This window comes from Canis lupus, chromosome 15 (genome assembly GCF_003254725.2).
Source record: "Canis lupus dingo isolate Sandy chromosome 15, ASM325472v2, whole genome shotgun sequence".
In the NCBI taxonomy this organism is placed as follows: domain Eukaryota; kingdom Metazoa; phylum Chordata; class Mammalia; order Carnivora; family Canidae; genus Canis; species Canis lupus.
The window spans coordinates 27,522,223-27,543,412 of NC_064257.1; the positions used below are offsets into that span (position 1 = coordinate 27,522,223).

The window sequence follows — 21,190 nt, forward strand, 5'->3', positions numbered from 1 at the left end:
ATAATTGTAATTTCTTTACACAGAAATATTTTGGTCTCTGTCTCTCTGGAAACATATAAAACATTATTAAAGCTTTAAAATTTATGATTGCCAAAAAGTAACTAAGGACTCAGTTCAGCACCAACTGCTTATACTAGTAATGTGATAGTGCCCATTATCAATAGAGTCTAGAAGAAATATCTATAAAAATCACAGTAGTCACAATTCTGAATTCATTTCATCATTCTGTTCTTATGTGATTTTACAGTCTAAAGGAAGTGCAGGATATTGAATCTTTCTTTAAGAATTCTATCTTGAATGTGTAAAAATCCAGACCTTTTCTGTGTGAAGGTAGAGTACATTCATCCTGATTGAAGGACATAACAGAATATAAAATGAAATGGAAGTTATATGAAAGCACTTTATTAAATTCTCAAGAACAAGCTTCTTTACACTTTTCAGCATAAATAAATAATGCAACTTTCACCTAAGTCAGTCTTGTTGGCTGCTTTCCAGAGACATCTACCTGAACAGCGAGGCTCTCCCTGGATACCTTCTTTCTGTAGCTACTATGCTGTGGTGTATTTCTCAGTAATAAGACAAAGCTTTATGACAATCATTTTCTGGATAGGAATGCAATTCAATGCACTAGCTACAGACTAAGTATATACCCTAGTGGCTACTTTGAAGATGCTCACAGCCCAGAGGCTAAGTTGATTGGGCATGTAGCGTCTCTTCTACTTAGACTGCCTTGTAATAGTATTTGTCTCTTGCACTGAGCTTGGCTTCCTTTCCCAACGAAAGGCACATATGCCCCGGATATGTAAGCAATCCATTAAACTGTTATATGCCACGGATTTAAGGCCACAAATGCATTTTTCTACCAAAAACAGCAGAATAGAATGTGCTCCTTAACTCCAGAGATCTTTTACTTGTGATTATTTATCTGATTTCTCTGAATTATAACTCGTATTTCCCCCGGAAATAAGGAAGGTAGGAAAAGAAAAATGTACTATTGTCTATACTTAGCAAATTGTACACATTGTGGTATTCTGGAGTTAAGGCAAAAAATGTCGAATGAGATAATGTTGTGAAAACTGAAATAAACACGGATAAAAAGGTCAAAAGGGACAAGTGCTACAGAGAAACTACATCGTATACCAGCAGGTAGCTGGTTCTCCTTGGCAATTAAACATTTTTAGAAAAACATCTTAATGTAATTTTGCATTAATTATTTAAAGAATGTTTTAAATCTTTATACATATTAAGCCTTGGGATAAAATTTAGCTCTAAATGCATTTATGTAAAAAAATCATCTAATAAATAGAGAGAAATGAAACTAATAAAAATACTGTCATTAAATTTTCAGTAAGGGGAGTGCTTGTATTTAACCACCATTTTTAAAACTATTTTATTTATTTATTCATGAGAGACACACAGACATAGGCAGAGGGAGAAGCAGGCTCCATGCAGGAAGCCTGATGTAGGACTCAATCCTAGGACCAGGATCAAGCCCTAGGCCAAAGGCAGATGCTCAACCGCTGAGCCACCCAGGTGTCCCTTAACCATCATTTTAACTCACTTTTTTCCCAACCTATATAAGTATTTAAAAATAATTACAATTTTTAAAACTAAGGAGCAATCCCTTCTCTACACTTGGGCTTACTTGTAAATTTGACTAGATATATGTGTAATCTAGCCAGAGAAAATTTTATTGACAAAATATTCTTTTAGTAAGAGCTGTTTCATTAAATCACACCTTTTACATTAGTTAGATAGGACTGAAATTTGTATAGAAATGTGTAAAAATCCACAAGACAGGACAATAGTATTTGATCTTTATAAAAATATACTCTATTACTCCTTACACATTTTATAATGAATTTGAAGAGATTCTATATCAACAAGATATAAGGATGCTTGTTACACACAATGATCTTTTGTCTGTTTAAAATGAAACACTGAAATTGGGTTTGAAAGTGTCTCAGAAATGCAAGTCATTGGATACAATAAGTTTCCTGCCAATAGCATGTGTTTTATTTACAAAATGTAACAAAAAGAGTAGGATTTTTTCAGATATCTTAAGCTCAACTCACATAGAAAGTGAATAAGAAAAATGTTCATGTTATTCTCCTCAGACATAAAATGATGCGATACCTCTAACAGTAACAAATGATAGAACAAAATGAGTTCTCAAAATTAGCCAGAGTAAGTCCTTTTGTATTTCTAGAATTTACTTAAAAATTTATTTATATGTTATATGCTAACTTATCCTTTTTAAGCTACTAAATAGTTTTCACATCATTATCTCCAGTTCCTCAGCTTCTCTACTACTTTTCTGTGAATATAAATACATAAAATGGTGGCCATTTATGACATTTGATTCAAAATCAAATGAGGTGTCATACATTATAACAAAATATTACTTCTTAACAAAATAGTATAATTAGTATCATTATTAAAAATAAGATTTTGAAAATTTGATGATAATATAAAAATTGAGAAAGTAAGGACTAATATCTTTAAGCAATTTTTAAAATTCTATATATTTCAAGTTAAAGCTCAAAAAGTATTATGGTGTACACACAAATAAAATAATTCAGCATAGTGATGATAGCTAATTTATTTATAACTAAATGTGCATATTTGAACTACTATATGCAAGAAAACATTGCAACATAAATCAAAGTAATTGTAATGCTGGTAATATAGGATTAATACAAGTAGCTAGATAGAAAGTATATATGTTACCATTTTGCTCAAACTAATGCTATTCCAGGAACCTGAGATTGAAATCAAGTTACAATTGGACTAAGCCTAATTTGACTTAGACCTTATTTATAACAGCAACAACAAAAATAACCTCCAAAACTTACCAGAACATAGCTGTCTTCAATGTACAAGTTCATAAAGAGAAGGAAAATGACAAGAACTCCCAAGAATGACACTGTGGAACGTTTTCGCAGGCATCTCATTTTATCAAGTATTTCAAAAATATGCTTCATTTGACAAAATTTAAACATTCTATCCTGTGGAAAAGAGGCATAGAATTACTGACAATTAATTTTGGATGTATTTTTTCATAATATGTATCAAAAGCCAGGCCTTTATAAAATCTCACCCTTCACACGTTTTTAACTAAAGTTGTTTCCAATTTCACAACTGTGACTTTCACAGATGGTTCATATTTTAACATAAGGTCAATACACTGCCTTATATTGATGTGGAATAAATAAAAATAAAAGGCAAATCTCAGTTATTTCTGTACATACGAACATTGATAATGGTAACGTAAAAAAAAGTTCTTTGATTAAACAGAAGAAAAATAAAAGAGAAAGATAAACTATAAGGTAACTTCTACTGCCTCATAGGATAATGTAATGAAAATGGAAGAAATTAGAAGCATGGGCCTAATATTGATTTTGGAGTAAGTACACTGGGAAGAGCACCTGGGAGGGAGTCTGAGTCCGAGAAAGAAAGTTGTAAAGGAAGTTAAAGTTTTGGGCTAAGTGCAAACATATCTTTGAGAACTTGAGTTAACAGTTGGTTTGCTTATTTTTCCAATAATTCTTGTTAAGTCAGAGTAAATACTGGAGTGGCATATCTACATTGTCTTTCTTGATATACTAATTAGAAGTTTGGCTATTTACAATAATTCATAGCCTGCAAACAGAATAAAACAAAACAAAACAACAACAACAAAAAACCCACCAAGATTACTGCCAGGGAGATTAGTGGAGATCTAATTTTTTCCCCATTCCACTCATGTACATTTTGTTATCTTCCAATCACTGATTTGTTTAGATTACTGATTGTTCAAAAAGTATAAACATATATGGAATGATCAAACGACCGGTTGAATCATATTTTGTCTAAAATCAAGTATAGTCTGGAAACTGTGCCCCTTCGAGTTGGGTACTGGGTCTTCCTGAGCTCAGTGTTAGCATGAAGTATTTATATGAATAAAGAACTTCAAGAAGTGAAAATGGCCTGTACCCCAAGCCATTAAATGATGTCTAGGACACACCAGGCAAACGATATCTCTTTGATGAATTAATACAAGAAGGAATTTATGAATCTTTATAAACTATAAGAAAGAATATTAGGAATTGGGAGAAAGGCTTAACAAAGGCAGAGAATGGAAGAAGTCTCAAAAGAAATATAAGAATTATTGTTCATTTTCTTTAGCCATATTTTTCTTTAGGTTATTAGGAATTGGGAGAAAGGCTTAACAAAGGGAGAGAATAAGTCTCAAAAGAAATATAAGCATTATTGTTCATTTTCTTTAGCCATATTTTTCTTTAGGTTATTTTTCTTGTTAATTTACAGAAGTTTTAAATATATGTCTAGAGATGCATATATATACATTTATCTTTGCTTATGTTGCAAATATTTAGATATCTTCCCCAAGTATTATATTTTCTTCTTCTTGGTCTCACTTCTGCAGTGAGTGTCTTTTATTTCAAATTTATTTCCTACATACAGCTTTTATTTTTTGGTATAATGTTTAAAAAATCCTTCCCAATTTTGACATCATATGGGAAGTCTCTTTTATTTTTTGTTTGTTTTTCATGGATAGATTTTTAATATATCTAGACTTTATCTTTGTGTCTTTTATCATGTAGCAGAATAGTTTTGTTTATTAATTTTTCATATGGAGAGCTGATGGTCTTCTACTTACAGGGAACTGGCCATAACTACTAGTCACATTACCACTCCTGACTTCAAGCGTGTGGGGAAGTGTAATCTCCTGTGTAACCAGAAATAAAGAAGAACATTACTATTGTATCACATACTTTATATCGAATCATCCATTCTTTTGATATGTGATGCTACTTCTAGAATAAGGTCACTTTCTAATTTTCATTTACAGGTTAAAAATGTATTTATAAATCCATCATTTATAACATTTTTCAGTAATAAAATATATAGCAATTTCAAACCAAAACATAAGTGAAATTCTTCTTAAAATTTTAAAAAATATTTAATTTAAGTGAAATTCTGTTACCTGGTAATGATTCTACAGATGAAACTGCATCATGTTTTAAAAGATTTTTATATGTATTTTGAAAATTGACAAAAATACAAAGCATTAGAATCTAATTATATACCACGGGACACAATATTTTTAAATGTCAATTTGGGAAGACTTATCAATAGCACGAAATGCATGTATTCCCTTTGATTCTGCAATTATACTTCTAAAAATCTATTCAAAGACAAAAATTGTATTTGGGAGTAAATGTTTAACTATGATGTAGAAGACTGTAAAATAAATTGGAAACAATAAGATACTAACCACTATTATCTCAGTATAGAAGAATTATCAAGAATACTCAATCTTGTTTTTACTGTTTTCAATTTCCATACTTTCAAAGTACATACATTTAGTATTTAAAAAGTTACTTTTAATTTTCAAAATTCTCTACTGTTGGAAAACAAAACTGCATTTTATTTCTTGTATACAAAAGCAAAATGCAGCAATTTTTTCCAGGAAATAAAATTTTAAAAATGTAGCACTGTATGGTATGTTTTGGATGCCCTGAACTTGAATGTTACAAGTTCAGTATAAGCGCTAAGTCAAGAAGAAGTATATTCTAATTTTATTCCTTTGAGACAAAGGAATAAAGGAAAAAATGTAAATAATGTGACTGCAAATTCAATCTGTAAAGTCCAGTTGTAGATAATTATATACAAAGAATATAAGAATACCTATTAAAATTTATTAAATACTTACTAAATGCTAGGCAATACAGTTTGCATGGGTAACTCATTGATCCTTCATAACAATGCTGAGATTATAATAGTACCATTAGTTTTACAAATGAAAAAAAAAAAAAAAACTAGGGTTTTCTTGAGATGTCTTAATAAGGAAAGGTTCCAGTTTTTAAATATTGTAATTGATCAGAATCTGCTCTATTAACTACTATTGGTATATGGTTTACTAATTAGGTTTCATACAACATTTTAAACATATTGTTGCCAACAACCTATCTCACCTATTCAATCTCTTGAATAACATAGAAATAATATAAAAGATAAATTCAGTTTTTGGCAGAAAAATTTTAATGACCTAATAAACATATAAATATATAATGTGAGGAGGTGGGTGGGATAAGTGATATTTCAAGTAATATGAGAAGTAGAAAATATCACACTTTGGAGGCAATACTTCAGAGCACTCTGCAATAATTCAAAAATAGTACAAAACAACAACAAAACCCCCGTTGAAATTCCAGAGGTGGCAAAGAAAGAATCCTGAGAGAATAATGGTGACCATCTAAATTCTAATATCCAATCCTTTAAGTTAGAATTCTCAAAATCCAAGCACAAATAACCTTCCATAGTGTACATCCTCGGCATACCCACGAGAAAGCTAATAGCACAAACTTCACTGTACATGTAAGTTAAAACAATAACACCCAGAAAAAACAATACTGTACATGTAAGTGAAAACAAGAACACCCAGAATTGGCTGAGGAGCCCAAACTAAAGCAAACAAATGATCAGAAAACAAACCAAAATATATGTCATTTAATAAATAAATAATACCAGACAAACCACAGTAAAAGAAAAGGAAGCTAGTAATTCATCCATAGTCCTGTCCCATCTGAAACAGATGGGTCAAGAAAAATCTAAATAAGTATTCAGAAAAAAAGGAAGAAAAAACCCTAGAATTACAGTCAATTAAATTTACTAAGAGGAAAACAAAATCGCTGATTTCAGGTAGGGAGAAGGGACTCTATGGTTAGTTAGGTTATCTTTTTATTGTGCCATGAAGCAAGGAAGTCACAGAGATTAGCAGGAACATATCTAAACAGCTTAAAGAGGCTTATATTGAGAAAATCTGATAAAATCAAGACTATGATTGATAATAAAATATTGAATTAGTATAAATTCATGTAGAGAAGCCAATAATAAAAGGAAGAGAAAGAAAAAGTAAGAAACCTATCTACCACAATTAGAGGTGATTGCCACATCATCTTCTGATTCTAGAAATTGATAATTAAAAGTATTAAGGTTTCCTGAATTACAAGGAGGAAATGTATTTCATCCAAATTTAATGATTGGTATTTTCAGATACTGGACAACAGACAGTACAGGGCAATGATCTCTGAGGGAAAGGAAATGAAAGTAGTGCCAGGATTTTTCCAGTCAGTTGCCAGAAGGCAGTTTTCAAAAGTCAGGGCATGATGTTGATGTAAGAAATTGAGTAAGTCACAAATAGAAAGATATCTGTGTTTATGTATTGAAAAGAGTTAGTATTGTTGAAACGCCCATACTACCCAAAGCCAATAGATTCAGTGCAATCCCTATCAAATTCTAATGGTATTTTTTAATAGAAATAGAAAAAAATGAAAATTTGATTGGACTCATAAAAACCCTGAAAACCCAAAGCAATCATAAGAAAGAATAACAAAGCACTGAGGGGGTCACTTGACGGGATGAGCACTGGGTGTTATGCTATGTGTTGGCAAATCGAACTCCAATAGAAAAATATACAATGAAAGAAAAGAGAGAATAACAAAGCTAGAGACATCCCTAGCTTGAAATCACACTTCCTGATTTCAAACTACTGTTATATTCCAAAGCTATAGTAATCAAAACAGTATGATACTGTCAAAGAAACAGACACAGTTCAATGGACAGAATCAAGAACAAGCCCACACATTTACAGTCAACTAAATATTTGACAGGACAGTCAAAAATACTTGGTAAGGAAAGGATAGTCTCTTTAAATGATGCTGGGAAAATTGGACAGCTGTATGTGAAAGAATGAAAATGGACCCCTATCTTATACAACTCACAAAAATTAACTCAGTCATACATTAACGACTTAAGTTTAAGACTTGAAGCCATAAATTTCCTAGAAGAAAACATAAGGAAAAAACTCTTTGACATTAATCTTGGTATTTTTGGGATATGACACCCAAAATACAAGGAAAAAAAAGCAAAAATAAACAAGTGAACTATATTGATTAAAAAACTCCTGCATGACAACAGAAAGAATCAACAGAATGTAAAGGCAACCAACTAAATGGAAGAAAACACTCACAGATCATATATCTGCTAAGGGGTTAATACCAAAAATACATTAAAAAACTCAATCAACTCAGTAGCAAAAAATCTCCAATAATCTGATGAGCAGAAGATCTGAATAGACATTTTCCTAGGGAAGACATACAATAGGCCAAATGGTACATGAAAAGACACTAATCACTACTAACTGTCATGGAAATGAATATAAGAGTCTCAATGAGATATCACATCTGTTAAAATGGTTATTATCGAAAAGACTAGAAATAAGTATTGGTGAGGGTGTGGAGAAAAGAGAACCCTTGTGCACTGTTGGTGGGATATAAATTGGTGCAGTCACCAAAGAAACAGAATAGCAGTTCCTCAAAAAATTAAAAATAAATCTACCATGTGATCCTGCAATTCCACATCTGGGTGCATATATGATGAAAAAGACATTACTATCTTGAAAAATCCCTGCACCTCCATGTTAACTGTAGTTTTATTCACAATAGTCAAGATATGGAAACAACCTAAATATCTGTCACCAGATGAGTGAATGAAGAAAATGTGGTATGTACGTGTGTGAATACATATACACATATACAAATACATATATATTATATATACACACTCACACATATAAATATGTTGGAATACTATTCAGCCATAAAAAAGAAGGAAACTTTGCCATTTGAGACAATATGGATAGATCTTGAGGGCATTATGCTAGGTGAAATAAGTCAAACAGAAAAACAAAAATACTGTATGATTTTACAGACAGAACCTGAAAAAGCCAAATTCACAGAAACAGAGAATTTAGAAGAGCAGATGCCAGAATCTGGGAGGGTAGGAAAAATGGGAAATTGTCAGTCAAAGCGTACAAATTCCAGTTGTAAGATGAATAAGTTCTGAGAACCTAATGTGCTACATAGTGCCCAATAGTTAACAGTATGATACTGTAAGTTTGAAAGTTGCCAAAAAGGTAGGTCTTAAATATTCTTGCCACAAAAAACCAAAGTGGTAATTATGTGAGGTGATAAATAACCTTATTTTGGTAATCATTTTGCAATATATACATTTATCAAATGATCACATTGTATATCTTATACTGACAAAATGTTAGATGTAAATTATATTTTAGTAAACCCAGTGGAAAATATAGCAGAGAAACTTCATGTTCATATGGTTTGAAAGCAAATTCTACCAAATATTTTTGAGGAAAAAACAATATTCTATACAAGGTCTTTTAGATAAAAGATGTTTTTAAACATTTATTATTGAAATATAATTGACATGCAATGCTACATTAATTTCAGGTGTACAACATGTTGATTTGAGAATTCTATACATTACTCTGTGCTGTGTAGTCACCATCTGTCACCATACAATGTCATTACAATATTGTTGACTGTATTCCCTATGTTGTATTTTCATCTTTGTGACTTGTTTATGGGATGAATGGAAGTTTTACATCTTAATTCCCTTCATATATTGCCCATCCCTTGACCCATCTTCCCTCTGGCAGCTACCAGCTGTTCTCTGTTTTTACTAGCCTGTTTATTTTTTTAGATTCTACATATAAGGAAATTATATGGCACTTGTCTTTCTCTGTTTGACTTATTTCATCTAGCATAATAACTCCTAGATCCATCCATGTTGTTGCAAATGGCACGATCTCATTTTTTAATGGCCAAGTAGTATTCCATTGTAATGTGTATGTGTGTATATCTATATATGTCTAATCTTCTTTATCCATTCATCTACGGATGGATGTTTGGGCTGCTTCCATACTTTGGCTATTGTAAATAATGCTGCAATAAACATAAGAGTGCATCTATCTTTTCAAATTACTGCTTTTATTTTCTTGGAGTAAATAGCCAGTGGTGGCATTACTGGATCAAACGGCATTTCTATGTTTAATTTTTTGGGGAAACTCCACACTGTGTTTCACAGTGGTTGCACAAATGTACATCCCCACCAATGATAGATGAGGGTTCCCTTTCTCTACATCCTCATCAACACTTATTATTTCTTGTCTTTGTGATACTAGCCATTTTGACTGGTATGAGGTGATATCTTTGCATGGTTTCGATTTGCATTTCCCTGATGACTAATGATATTGAGTGTCTTTTCATGTTCAGACAATAGAATGTTTATTTGTTATTTTGTCATTTGACAAATAAGTTATAGGAGTAAAAAAAAAGATAGTGAAAACAACTTCATCAGAAGTATTAGTAAGGATGTAAGCAAAAATAATCCCAATTTTATTCCTTATTTTTCTAATTTAGAACTATATGTTCCTAATGTTTCATAAACTGCTTTTCAACCATCATTCCTGAAGCAGGAATGTATCCATCTTGTAAGTTCTAATTCCAAATTTCAAGTACATCTCAAACAGGTATCATTACTTCAGGTTCTTCTTGAACTTGCACCATGAAGACTCAATGCTCTTGGGAAATTTGATGGCTCATAATTTTGTTAAAGCAAGAATAGTCTTATTTGATTCATAATAACTTTATATTTTCTTTTGTAGAAGTAGAAACACCAGTCTCACATCTACATTTATTTTCTTCCAACTCATTTTGTTTACACACCAGCATTTTTTTTTAAAGATTTATTTATTTATTCATTCAGAGAGAGCAAAGAGAGAGGCAGAGACACAGGCAGAGGGAGAAGCAGGCTCCATGCAGGAAGCCTGATGTGGGACTCAATCCTCGGTCTCCAGGATCACACCCCGGCCTGCAGGCGGCGCTAAACCGCTGCGCCACCGGGGCTGCCCCACACCAGCATTTGTGTGCTAATAATAGTATCAAGTAGATTTTGGTGTAAACCTCATAAGAAATGAATGAATACTGTTCCATATCCACTGAACACAAAAGAGTTTTAGCTTCTCATTACGCAACGTTGTGAGATGAAATCCTGTTTAAAGAAGTTCTAAATAAGAATACCACATTTTTGGAGGAGGGGCAAGATGGGGGAAGAGTAGGGTCCCCAAGTCACCTGTCCCCACCAAATTACCTAGATAACCTTCAGATCATCCTGAAAATCTACGAATTAGGCCTGAGATTTAAAGAGAGACCAGCTGGAACGCTACAGTGAGAAGAGTTCGCGCTTCTACCAAGGCAGGAAGACGGGGGAAAAGAAATAAAGAAACAAAAGGCCTCCGAGGGGGAGGGGCCCCGCGAGGAGCCGGGCTGAGGCCGGGGCGAGTGTCCCCAGGACAGGAGAGCCCCGTCCCGGAGGAGCAGGAGCTGCACCGACCTTCCCGGGCGGAAAGGGGCTCGCAGGGAGGTGGAGCAGGACCCAGGAGGGCGGGGATGCCCTCGGGCTCCCGGGGACAGTAACAGGGACCTGCGCCCCGGGAGAGTGCGCCGAGCTCCCTAAGGGCTGCAGCGCCCGGCGGGACCCGGAGCAGCTCGGGGGGCTCGGGGGCGGCTCCGCGGAGGGGGCTGCGGGGCGGGAGCGCGAATCCAACAGCGCAGGCCCCGGAGCACTGGGTGCCGGGACACAGCCCAGGATCCGGCCTCCCCCGGGACAGACAGAGGCCGGGAGGGCCCAGGACAGCAAGGACGCTCCTGCCCGAGCTGAGCAGATCAGCGGCCCCGCCCCAGAGCCTCCAGGCCCTGCAGAGGAGAGCTCCGTGGTTCCTGCGGGGGCTGACTCCAGGGCTCCAGAGCTGGCCCCGCCACTGCGGTTGTTCCTCCTGGGGCCTCACGGGGTAAACAACCCCCACTGAGCCCTGCACCAGGCAGGGGCTTGGTGAAGCTTGCAAATTCCAGAGCAGCTCCCCCAAGTGCTAACACCTGAAAATCAGCACAGCAGGCCCCTCCCCCAGAAGACCAGCGAGACGGACAATTTCCAGGGGAAGTCGAGGGGCTTAAGGTATACAGAATCAGAAGATACTCGCCCCCGTTTTTTTTTTTTTTCTTTTTGATTTGTTTGCTTCCCCCACCTCCTTTTTTTCATTTCTTTCTTTTTCTTTCCCTTTTTCTTCTTCTTTTTTCTTTTTTTCTTCCTTTTTTCTTTTTCTCTTTTCTTTCCTTCTTTCTCTCCTCTCTTTTTCTCCTTTTCCCAATACAACTTGCTTTTGGCCACTCTGCACTGAGCAAAATGACTAGAAGGAAAACCTCACCTCAAAAGAAAGAATCAGAAACAGTTCTCTCTCCCACAGAGTTACAAAATCTGGATTACAGTTCAATGTCAGAAAGCCAATTCAGAAGCACTATTATACAGCTACTGGTGGCTCAAGAAAAAAGCATAAAGGACTCAAGAGACTTCATGACTGCAGAATTTAGATCCAATCAGGCAGAAATTAAAAATCAATTGAATGAGATGCAATCCAAACTAGAAGTCCTAACGATGATGGTTAACAAGGTGGAAGAACGAGTGAGTGACATAGAAGACAAGTTGATGGCAAAGAGGGAAACTGAGGAAAAAAGAGACAAACAATTAAAAGACCATGAGGATAGATTAAGGGAAATAAACGACAGCCTGAGGAAGAAAAACCTACGTTTAATTGGGGTCCCTAAGGGCGCCGAAAGGGACAGAGGGCCAGAATATGTATTTGAACAAATCCTAGCTGAAAACTTTCCTAATCTGGGAAGGGAAACAGGCATTCAGATCCAGGAAATAGAGAGATCCCCCCCTAAAATCAATAAAAACCTTTCAACACCTCGACATCTAATAGTGAAGCTTGCAAATTCCAGAGATAAAGAGAAGATCCTTAAAGCAGCAAGAGACAAGAAATCCCTGACTTTTATGGGGAGGAGTATTAGGGTAACAGCAGACCTCTCCACAGAGACCTGGCAGGCCAGAAAGGGCTGGCAGGATATATTCAGGGTCCTAAATGAGAAGAACATGCAACCAAGAATATTTATCCAGCAAGGCTCTCATTCAGAGTGGAAGGAGATATAAAGAGCTTCCAAGACAGGCAGCAACTGAAAGAATATGTGACCTCAAAGGATATGTGACCTCCAAACCAGCTCTACAAGAAATTTTAAGGAGGACTCTTAAAATTCCCCTTTAAGAAGAAGTTCAGTGGAACAATCCACAAAAACAAGGACTGAATAGATATCATGATGACACTAAACTCATATCTCTCAATAGTAACTCTGAACGTGAACGGGCTTAGTGACCCAATCAAAAGGCACAGGGTGTCAGACTGGATAAAAAAGCAGGACCCATCTATTTGCTGTCCACAAGAGACTCATTTTAGACAGAAGGACACCGACAGCCTGAAAATAAAAGGTTGGAGAACCATTTACCATTCGAATGGTCCTCAAAAGAAAGCAGGGGTAGCCATCCTTATATCAGATAAACTAAAATTTACCCCGAAGACTGTAGTGAGAGCTGAAGAGGGACACTATCTCATACTTAAAGGATCTATCCAACAAGAGGACTTAACAATCCTCAATATTTATGCCCCAAATGTGGGAGCCCCCAAATATTTAAATCAATTAATAACCAAAGTGAAGAAATACTTAGATAATAATACACTTATACTTGGTGACTTCAATCTAGCTCTTTCTATACTCGATAGGTCTTCTAAGCACAACATCTCCAAAGAAACGAGAGCTTTAAATGATACACTGGACCAGATGGATTTCACAGATATCTACAGAACTTTACATCCAAACTCAACTGAATACACATTCTTCTCAAGTGCACGTGGAACTTTCTCCAGAATAGACCACATACTGGGTCACAAATCGGGTCTGAACCGATACCAAAAGATTGGGATCGTCCCCTGCATATTCTCAGACCATAATGTCTTGAAATTAGAACTAAATTTCAACAAGAAGTTTGGAGGGACCTCGAACACGTGGAGGTTAAGGACCATCCTGCTAAAAGATGAAAGGGTCAACCAGGAAATTAAGGAAGAATTAAAAAGATTCATGGAAACTAATGAGAATGAAGATACAACCGTTCAAAATCTTTGGGATGCAGCAAAAGCAGTCCTAAGGGGGAAATACATCGTAATACAAGCATCCATTCAAAAACTGGAAAGAACTCAAATACAAAAGCTAACCTTACACATAAAGGAGCTAGAGAAAAAACAGCAAATAGATCCTACACGCAGCAGAAGAGTTAATTAAGATTTGAGCAGAACTCAACGAAATCGAGACCAGAACAACTGTGGAACAGATCAACAAAACCAGGAGTTGGTTCTTTGAAAGAATTAATAAGATAGATAAACCATTAGCTAGCCTTATTAAAAAGAAGAGAGAGAAGACTCAAATTAATAAAATCATGAATGAGAAAGGAGAGATCACTACCAACACCAAGGAAATACAAACGATTTTAGAAACATATTATGAACAGCTATACGCCAATAAATTAGGCAATCTAGAAGAAATGGACGCATTCCTGGAAAGCCACAAACTACCAAAACTGGAACAGGAAGCAATAGAAAACCTGACCAGGCCAATAACCAGGGAGGAAATTGAAGCAGTCATCAAAAACCTCCCAAGACACAAAAGTCCAGGGCCAGATGGCTTCCCAGGGGAATTCTATCAAACGTTTAAAGAAGAAACCATACATATTCTCCTAAAGGTGTTTGGAAAGATAGAAAGAGATGGAGTACTTCCAAATGCGTTCTATGAGGCCAGTATCACTTCAATTCCAAAACCAAAGACCCCACCAAAAAGGAGAATTACAGACCAATATCCCTGATGAACACAGATGCAAAAATTCTTAACAAGATACTTGCCAATAGGATCCAACAATACATTAAGAAAATTATTCACCATGACCAAGTAGGATTTATCCTTGGGACACAAGGCTGGTTCAACACTCGTAAAACAATCAATGTGATTCATCATATCAGCAAGAGAAAAACCAAGAACCATATGATTCTCTCATTAGATGAAGAGAAAGCATTTGACAAAATACAGCATCCATTCCTGATCAAAACTCTTCAGAGTGTAGGGATAGAGGGAACATTCCTCAACATCTTAAAAGCCATCTACAAAAAGCCCACAGCAAATATCATTCTCAATGGGGAAGCACTGGGAGCCTTTCCCTTAAGATCAGGAAAAGACAGGGATGTCCACTCTCACCACTGCTATTCAACATAGTACTGGAAGTCCTAGCCTCAGCAATCAGACAACAAAAAGACATTAAAGGCATTCAAATTGGCAAAGAAGAAGTCAAACTCTCCCTCTTCACCGATGACATGATACTCTACATAGAAAACCCAAAGTCTCCACCCCAAGATTGCTAGAACTCATACAGCAATTTGGTAGCGTGGCAGGATACAAAATCAATGCCCAGAAATCAGTGGCATTTCTATACACTAACAATGAGACTGAAGAAAGAGAAATTAAGGAGTCAATCCCATTTACAATTGCACCCAAAAGCATAAGATACCTAGGAATAAACCTAACCAAAGAGGTAAAGGATCTATACCCTAAAAACTATAGAACACTTCTGAAAGGTATTGAGGAAGACACCAAGAGATGGAAAAATATTCCATGCTCATGGATTGGAAGAATTAATATTGTGAAAATGTCCATGTTACCCAGGGCAATAAACACGTTTATTGCAATCCCTATCAAAATACCATGGACTTTCTTCAGAGAGTTAGAACAAATTATTTTAAGATTTGTGTGGAATCAGAAAAGACCCCGAATAGCCAGGGGAATTTTAAAAAAGAAAACCATAGCTGGGGGCATCACAATGCCAGATTTCAGGTTGTACTACAAAGCTGTGGTCATCAAGACAGTGTGGTACTGGCACAAAAACAGACACATAGATCAGTGGAACAGAATAGAGAACCCAGAAGTAGACCCTGAACTTTATGGTCAACTAATATTCGATAAAGGAGGAAAGACTATCCATTGGAAGAAAGACAGTCTCTTCAATAAATGGTGCTGGGAAAATTGGACATCCACATGCAGAAGAATGAAACTAGACCACTCTCTTTCACCATACACAAAGATAAACTCAAAATGGATGAAAGATCTAAATGTGAGACAAGATTCCATCAAAATCCTAGAGGAGAACACAGGCAACACCCTTTTTGAACTCAGCCACAGTAACTTCTTGCAAGATACATCCACGAAGGCAAAAGAAACAAAAGTAAAAATGAACTATTGGGACTTCATCAAGATAAGAAGCTTTTGCACAGCAAAGGATACAGTCAACAAAACTAAAAGACAACCTACAGAATGGGAGAAGATATTTGCAAATGACGTATCAGATAAAGGGCTAGTTTCCAAGATCTATAAAGAACTTATTAAACTCAACACCAAAGAAACAAACAATCCAATCATGAAATGAGCAAAAGACATGAAGAGAAATCTCACAGAGGAAGACATAGACATGGCCAACATGCACATGAGAAAATGATCTGCATCATTTGCCATCAGAGAAATACAAAACAAAACCACAATGAGATACCACCTCACACCAGTGAGAATGGGGAAAATTAACAAGGCAGGAAACCACAAATGCTGGAGAGGATGCAGAGAAAATGGAACCCTCTTACACTGTTGGTGGGAATGTGAACTGGTGCAGCCACTCTGGAAAACTGTGTGGAGGTTCCTCAAAGAGTTAAAAATAGACCTGCCCTACGACCCAGCAATAGCACTGTTGGGGATTTACCCCAAAGATTCAGATGCATTGAAATGCCAGGACACCTGCACCCCGATGTTTATAGCAGCAATGGCCACGATAGCCAAACTGTGGAAGGAGCCTCGGTGTCCATCGAAAGACGATGGATAAAGAAGATGTGGTCTATGTATGCAATGGAATATTACTCAGCCATTAGAAACAACAAATACCCATTTGCTTCAACGTGGATGGAACTGGAGGGTATTATGCTGAGTGAAGTAAGTCAGTCGGAGAAGGACAAACAGTGTATGTTCTCATTCATTTGGGGAATATAAATAATAGTGAAAGGGAATATAAGGGAAGGGAGAAGAAATGTGTGGGAAATATCAGAAAGGGAGACAGAACATAAATACTCCTACCTCTGGGAAACGATCTAGGGGTGCTGGAAGGGAAGGATGGCAGGGGGTGGGGGTGACTGGGTGGCAGGCACTGAGGGGGGCACTTGTCGGGATGAGCACTGGGTGTTATTCTGTATGTTGGTAAATTGAACACCAATAAAAAATAAATTTATTATATAAAAAAAAGAATACCACATTTTTTTTCTTTAGACATATATCTTTCACTCAGTAATTGCTCTGAATTTTTATACTATCAATTTTACCATTATCATGTGGTGTAGTGTATCTTTTTGCATTCATCATCTGATTCATCTAATAATTATGAAGTGAATACTTCTGTTTATATTTTTCTCCTTGTCATTATCAGAAAATGAAAAACTCTGAATATTCAACTGTGTTCCATGAAAAGTTAAAAAAAAAGCCTACAAAGATGGAGTCTTTAGATTTCATTTCTACCTACTTGAAAGATGATGCAATACTCTGTAATACAATATGAAGAGATTTAATACTCGGCATAGTGAGTAGACTCAATACCTGATTATAATCATCCAACTTGCTAAGAAACCAGATAGTAATTATTACCACCAGAACAGAGAAATGATAATTTTGCGACATGATGGAGGTATGACATGACTGCAATGACAATTATATTACAATATATGGGTATATCAAATCAAGATGTTGTACACATTAAACTTATACAGTGTTATAAGTCAAATATATTTCAACAAAAATAAGGGCATAAGAAAAAAGTGTTAACAGCGTCTTTTGATGAGGAATGACTTTTAGAGTTCATCAAGTTGAATTTATTAATTCTTTTAGTGTAGTGCTTTTCCATATTCTGACAAGCTATCACCTAATTTTCCTATAGAAGCTGTGCAGTTTTAGCTTTTAGGTTTAGGTCTACATATTATCTCAAATTAATTTTGGCTTATGATGTGAGGAAAAGGATGAGATTCTTTTTTCATCCTGTAGACTTAATCAGTTGCTCAAGTACCACTTGTTAAGAGACTTTATTTGGTGCCTTTGCTGAAAAAAATTTGATTTGTACATAGTTATATATCTGAAGTCTTTCTTTGGTATATTAATCTATTTGTCTACCTTGATGCCAATACTACACTATCCAAATTATCGTCCTTTATTAGTTTACCTCTTCCAAGATTTTTTTTGGCTTTTTCATGTCCTTTGCATTTCTGTGGAAATTATATAATAATAACTCAGTTTTGACAGAAAAAAACTAGTTAGGATTTTTATTAGGACTTTGTTAGGTCTGCAAATAAATTATCTCAAAATCAACACAAATTTCTAAAAAAAAAAAAAGCTGTTTAGAATTTAAGAATTTGTTCGATGTATAACTAAATTATTTGGATCTGAAAATATATTTTATGAACATTGTAGTTACTTCCATTTATTCAGATCATCTTTAATTTCTGTAACAAATGTTTTTATTTTTCAGTGATATTGACATCTTTCATGTTTTCTGCAAACTTTATTCCTAAAAATTTTACCTTTTTTGATGTTATTAGAGCCTTTTTAAAAACTTCATTTTGAATTGTTTGATTCTACTACATAGAAATACAACTGATATTTTAATATTGACATCTTAAATCATGTGACTTTGTTAAATAGTCATTGCATCAGTAAGCAAAGGCAGTTTTAATACTTATTTTCTAAGCTATTATAATTTGTTGTTGTTGCTGCTGCTGCCTTACTTATTTACTGGCAACAGTCTCCAGTATAATATTAAATTGAAGTAGTAAAGTAGTGAAAGCAAATTACTTAAAGAGATGCATGTTATCTCACTGAGATGTTTTCCTTCTATCTCTAAATTGTTGATAGTCTTTATCATGAATGAAGGCTGGATTTTGTCAAACACTGTTCTTCTGTTAAGTTGATCATATGTAATTTATTATTCTATTATTCTTTCAATATGATAAATTATACTGATTGATTTTAGAATTTAAGCTAAATATAACTACATATTAAACAGTGAAATATATATAATTTCCCTTTATTTTTTTAAATGTAAATTAATTAGCCAACATATAGAACAGTATTAGTTCTCGATGCAGAATTCAGTAATACATCAGTTGCATATCAAACCCAGTGCTCATTACATCACCTGCCATCCCATCCCCCTACCCACCTCCCTTACAACAAACTTCAGTTTCTTTCCACAGTTAAGAGTCTCTCATGGTTTGTCTCCTTCTCTGATTTCTTCCCATTGTTTTTCCCTCCCTTCCCCTATGATCCTCTACACTGTTTCTTATATTCTTCATATGAGTGATACCATATAATTGTCTTTCGTTGATTGACTTATTTTGCTCAGTATAATACCCTCCAGTTATAATTTCCCTTTTTAACTTTTGCTGTCAGAGTGCCAGTTTCAGAGAAGCCTCCAGACTAAGGCTAATTTTACTTCACTACTAAGGTAGTACTCTTCTGAGTACTCTACCTGTTGGTCAATATATTGCAATTTTGGGACGCCTGGGTGGCTCAGCAGTTAAGCGTCTGCCTTCTGCTCAGGGCATGATCCTGGAGCCCTGGGATCAAGTCCCACATCAGGCTTCCTGCATGGATCCTGCTTCTCCCTCTCCCTGCGTCTCTGCCTCTCTCTCTCTCTGTGTCTCTCATGAATAAATAAATCAAATATTTTAAAATATATATATATCACAAGTTTTTTCTATTCTGAATGAATTACTTATGTCTTTGCGTTCCAGAAACTGAGCTAATTGTTCTTTTCCAGTGATTCTTTACCAGTGTTGGATAATGTTCTCACACACATGCACTAGATGCTCAGCTAAAGACATGAGGGAAATGCTCACAGCCCAAGACAGGTCAAGAGACCAAAAATTGGGAAACATCAGAGCAGAAACACATGTAAATTAAGAACTTTTTGAAACATAAGCACGTGTTTATAGGTCTGCAAACACAGTGAGGGATGGTAATATCCTTCTCTCAGGATCTGACAGTTTAAATAGCCAAAAAAAAAAAAAAAAAAAAAAGTAAAGACAGAGCATCTGAATAATCTAATGCTATCCCTTAATATTTAATTTTTTTTTGTGTGTTTTGGTCAACAAAGCATATACGGTACATAGAGATTTTATTTTTATTTTTTATTTTTTTTGGTACATAGAGATTTTAAAGAATGTTTCCTTTCTGACCATAAAGTGATGTAATTCAAAATAATTCAACAAAGGAGAGAAAGGCACATTCCATGAAAGAGATGCTGATGGCTTAGGTGGAAATGTGATAGAGAGAAGTAGAGAGATTTAAAAGCAAGGTAACTCCTAGATTTCATGATAGCATTACTGGGTAGCCATTTTTATTTTTTTAAAGATTTATTTATTAATTTTTAGAGGGAGGGCAAGGGTCAGAGGGAGAGGGAGAAAGAATCATGAGCAGACTCCATGCTGAGTGTGGAGCCGGACATGGGACTTGATCCCACCACCCTGAGATCATGACCAGAGTCGAAACTCAGTCAGATGCCTAAATGACTGTGCCACCCAGGCATTCCAGGTGGCCATTTTTAATCCATAGACACTCTGCAACAGCATTAGTCTCTCAGGGTCCTAGTGTGAAAAGAAAGCATGTTGATACAAGTTAAGCAATAAAACTGTTTATCAATTGAAAACCACTATATTGCACCTGGCAAAATCAAGCTCACCATGCTTACCAAACCGGGAATATTAAAAGAAAGTTAAAACTTGGTTTCCAATTCTTAAACAGGTGAGCACATCCTGATAACATATATGGCACTAGCATGCTCCTGCTTGAAACTACCAGTCACACAAATGAGGACAGGTTATTTGAGCAGTATTTTGCTTCCATGTTCAAACAGTGTCTTATTTGTTAGAAATTTTCTGCTTGGTCTTCGCATAATTCTAGAGATGTATAAAGTGTTTTTCAGAGGTCATGGGTTGATTATTACAGATTAGGTTCATTTAGAAATAAGATAACTCATATTATCATGGTTTGAGTGAGTTATTTTCTCAAGATGATATATCATCTTTATATACCCATAAATGTCATGAGAGATTTATTTGCTAACAACATATGTTACAATACACTTTATCTCTTGCACATGTGATGGGACATGTTTTGTTTAGTAGTTTTACTGCAAATGTTTTCAAAAACAGCTTCTTTGTCAGAAATTTATAATACAACACTGTCGATTGTAAATATAGTTATGGAAATAAGGATATGTAAAAACCCTACTCCTCTGCTCCAAATGTATGCAA

The 21,190-nt window shown here is 35.4% G+C and overlaps 1 protein-coding gene across 15 annotated transcripts in view; it reads right to left on the reverse strand.

Moving 5' to 3' along the window:
* The window catches only part of MGAT4C (MGAT4 family member C), a 717,101-nt gene that overhangs the window by 5,765 nt on the left and 690,146 nt on the right, over window positions 1–21,190 (reverse strand). For 13 of the 15 annotated variants that reach the window (XM_035698743.2, XM_049094033.1, XM_025438740.3 and 10 more), the window contains one exon: window positions 2,856–3,008. In XM_035698743.2, the coding sequence (XP_035554636.1) occupies window positions 2,856–3,002 (147 nt within the window). In that variant the 5' untranslated portion in view covers window positions 3,003–3,008. Of the gene's footprint in view, window positions 1–2,855; window positions 3,009–4,660; window positions 4,730–21,190 lie in introns of all 15 variants that reach the window. The other 2 variants (XM_035698748.1, XM_025438730.2) reach the window with 1 other exon arrangement.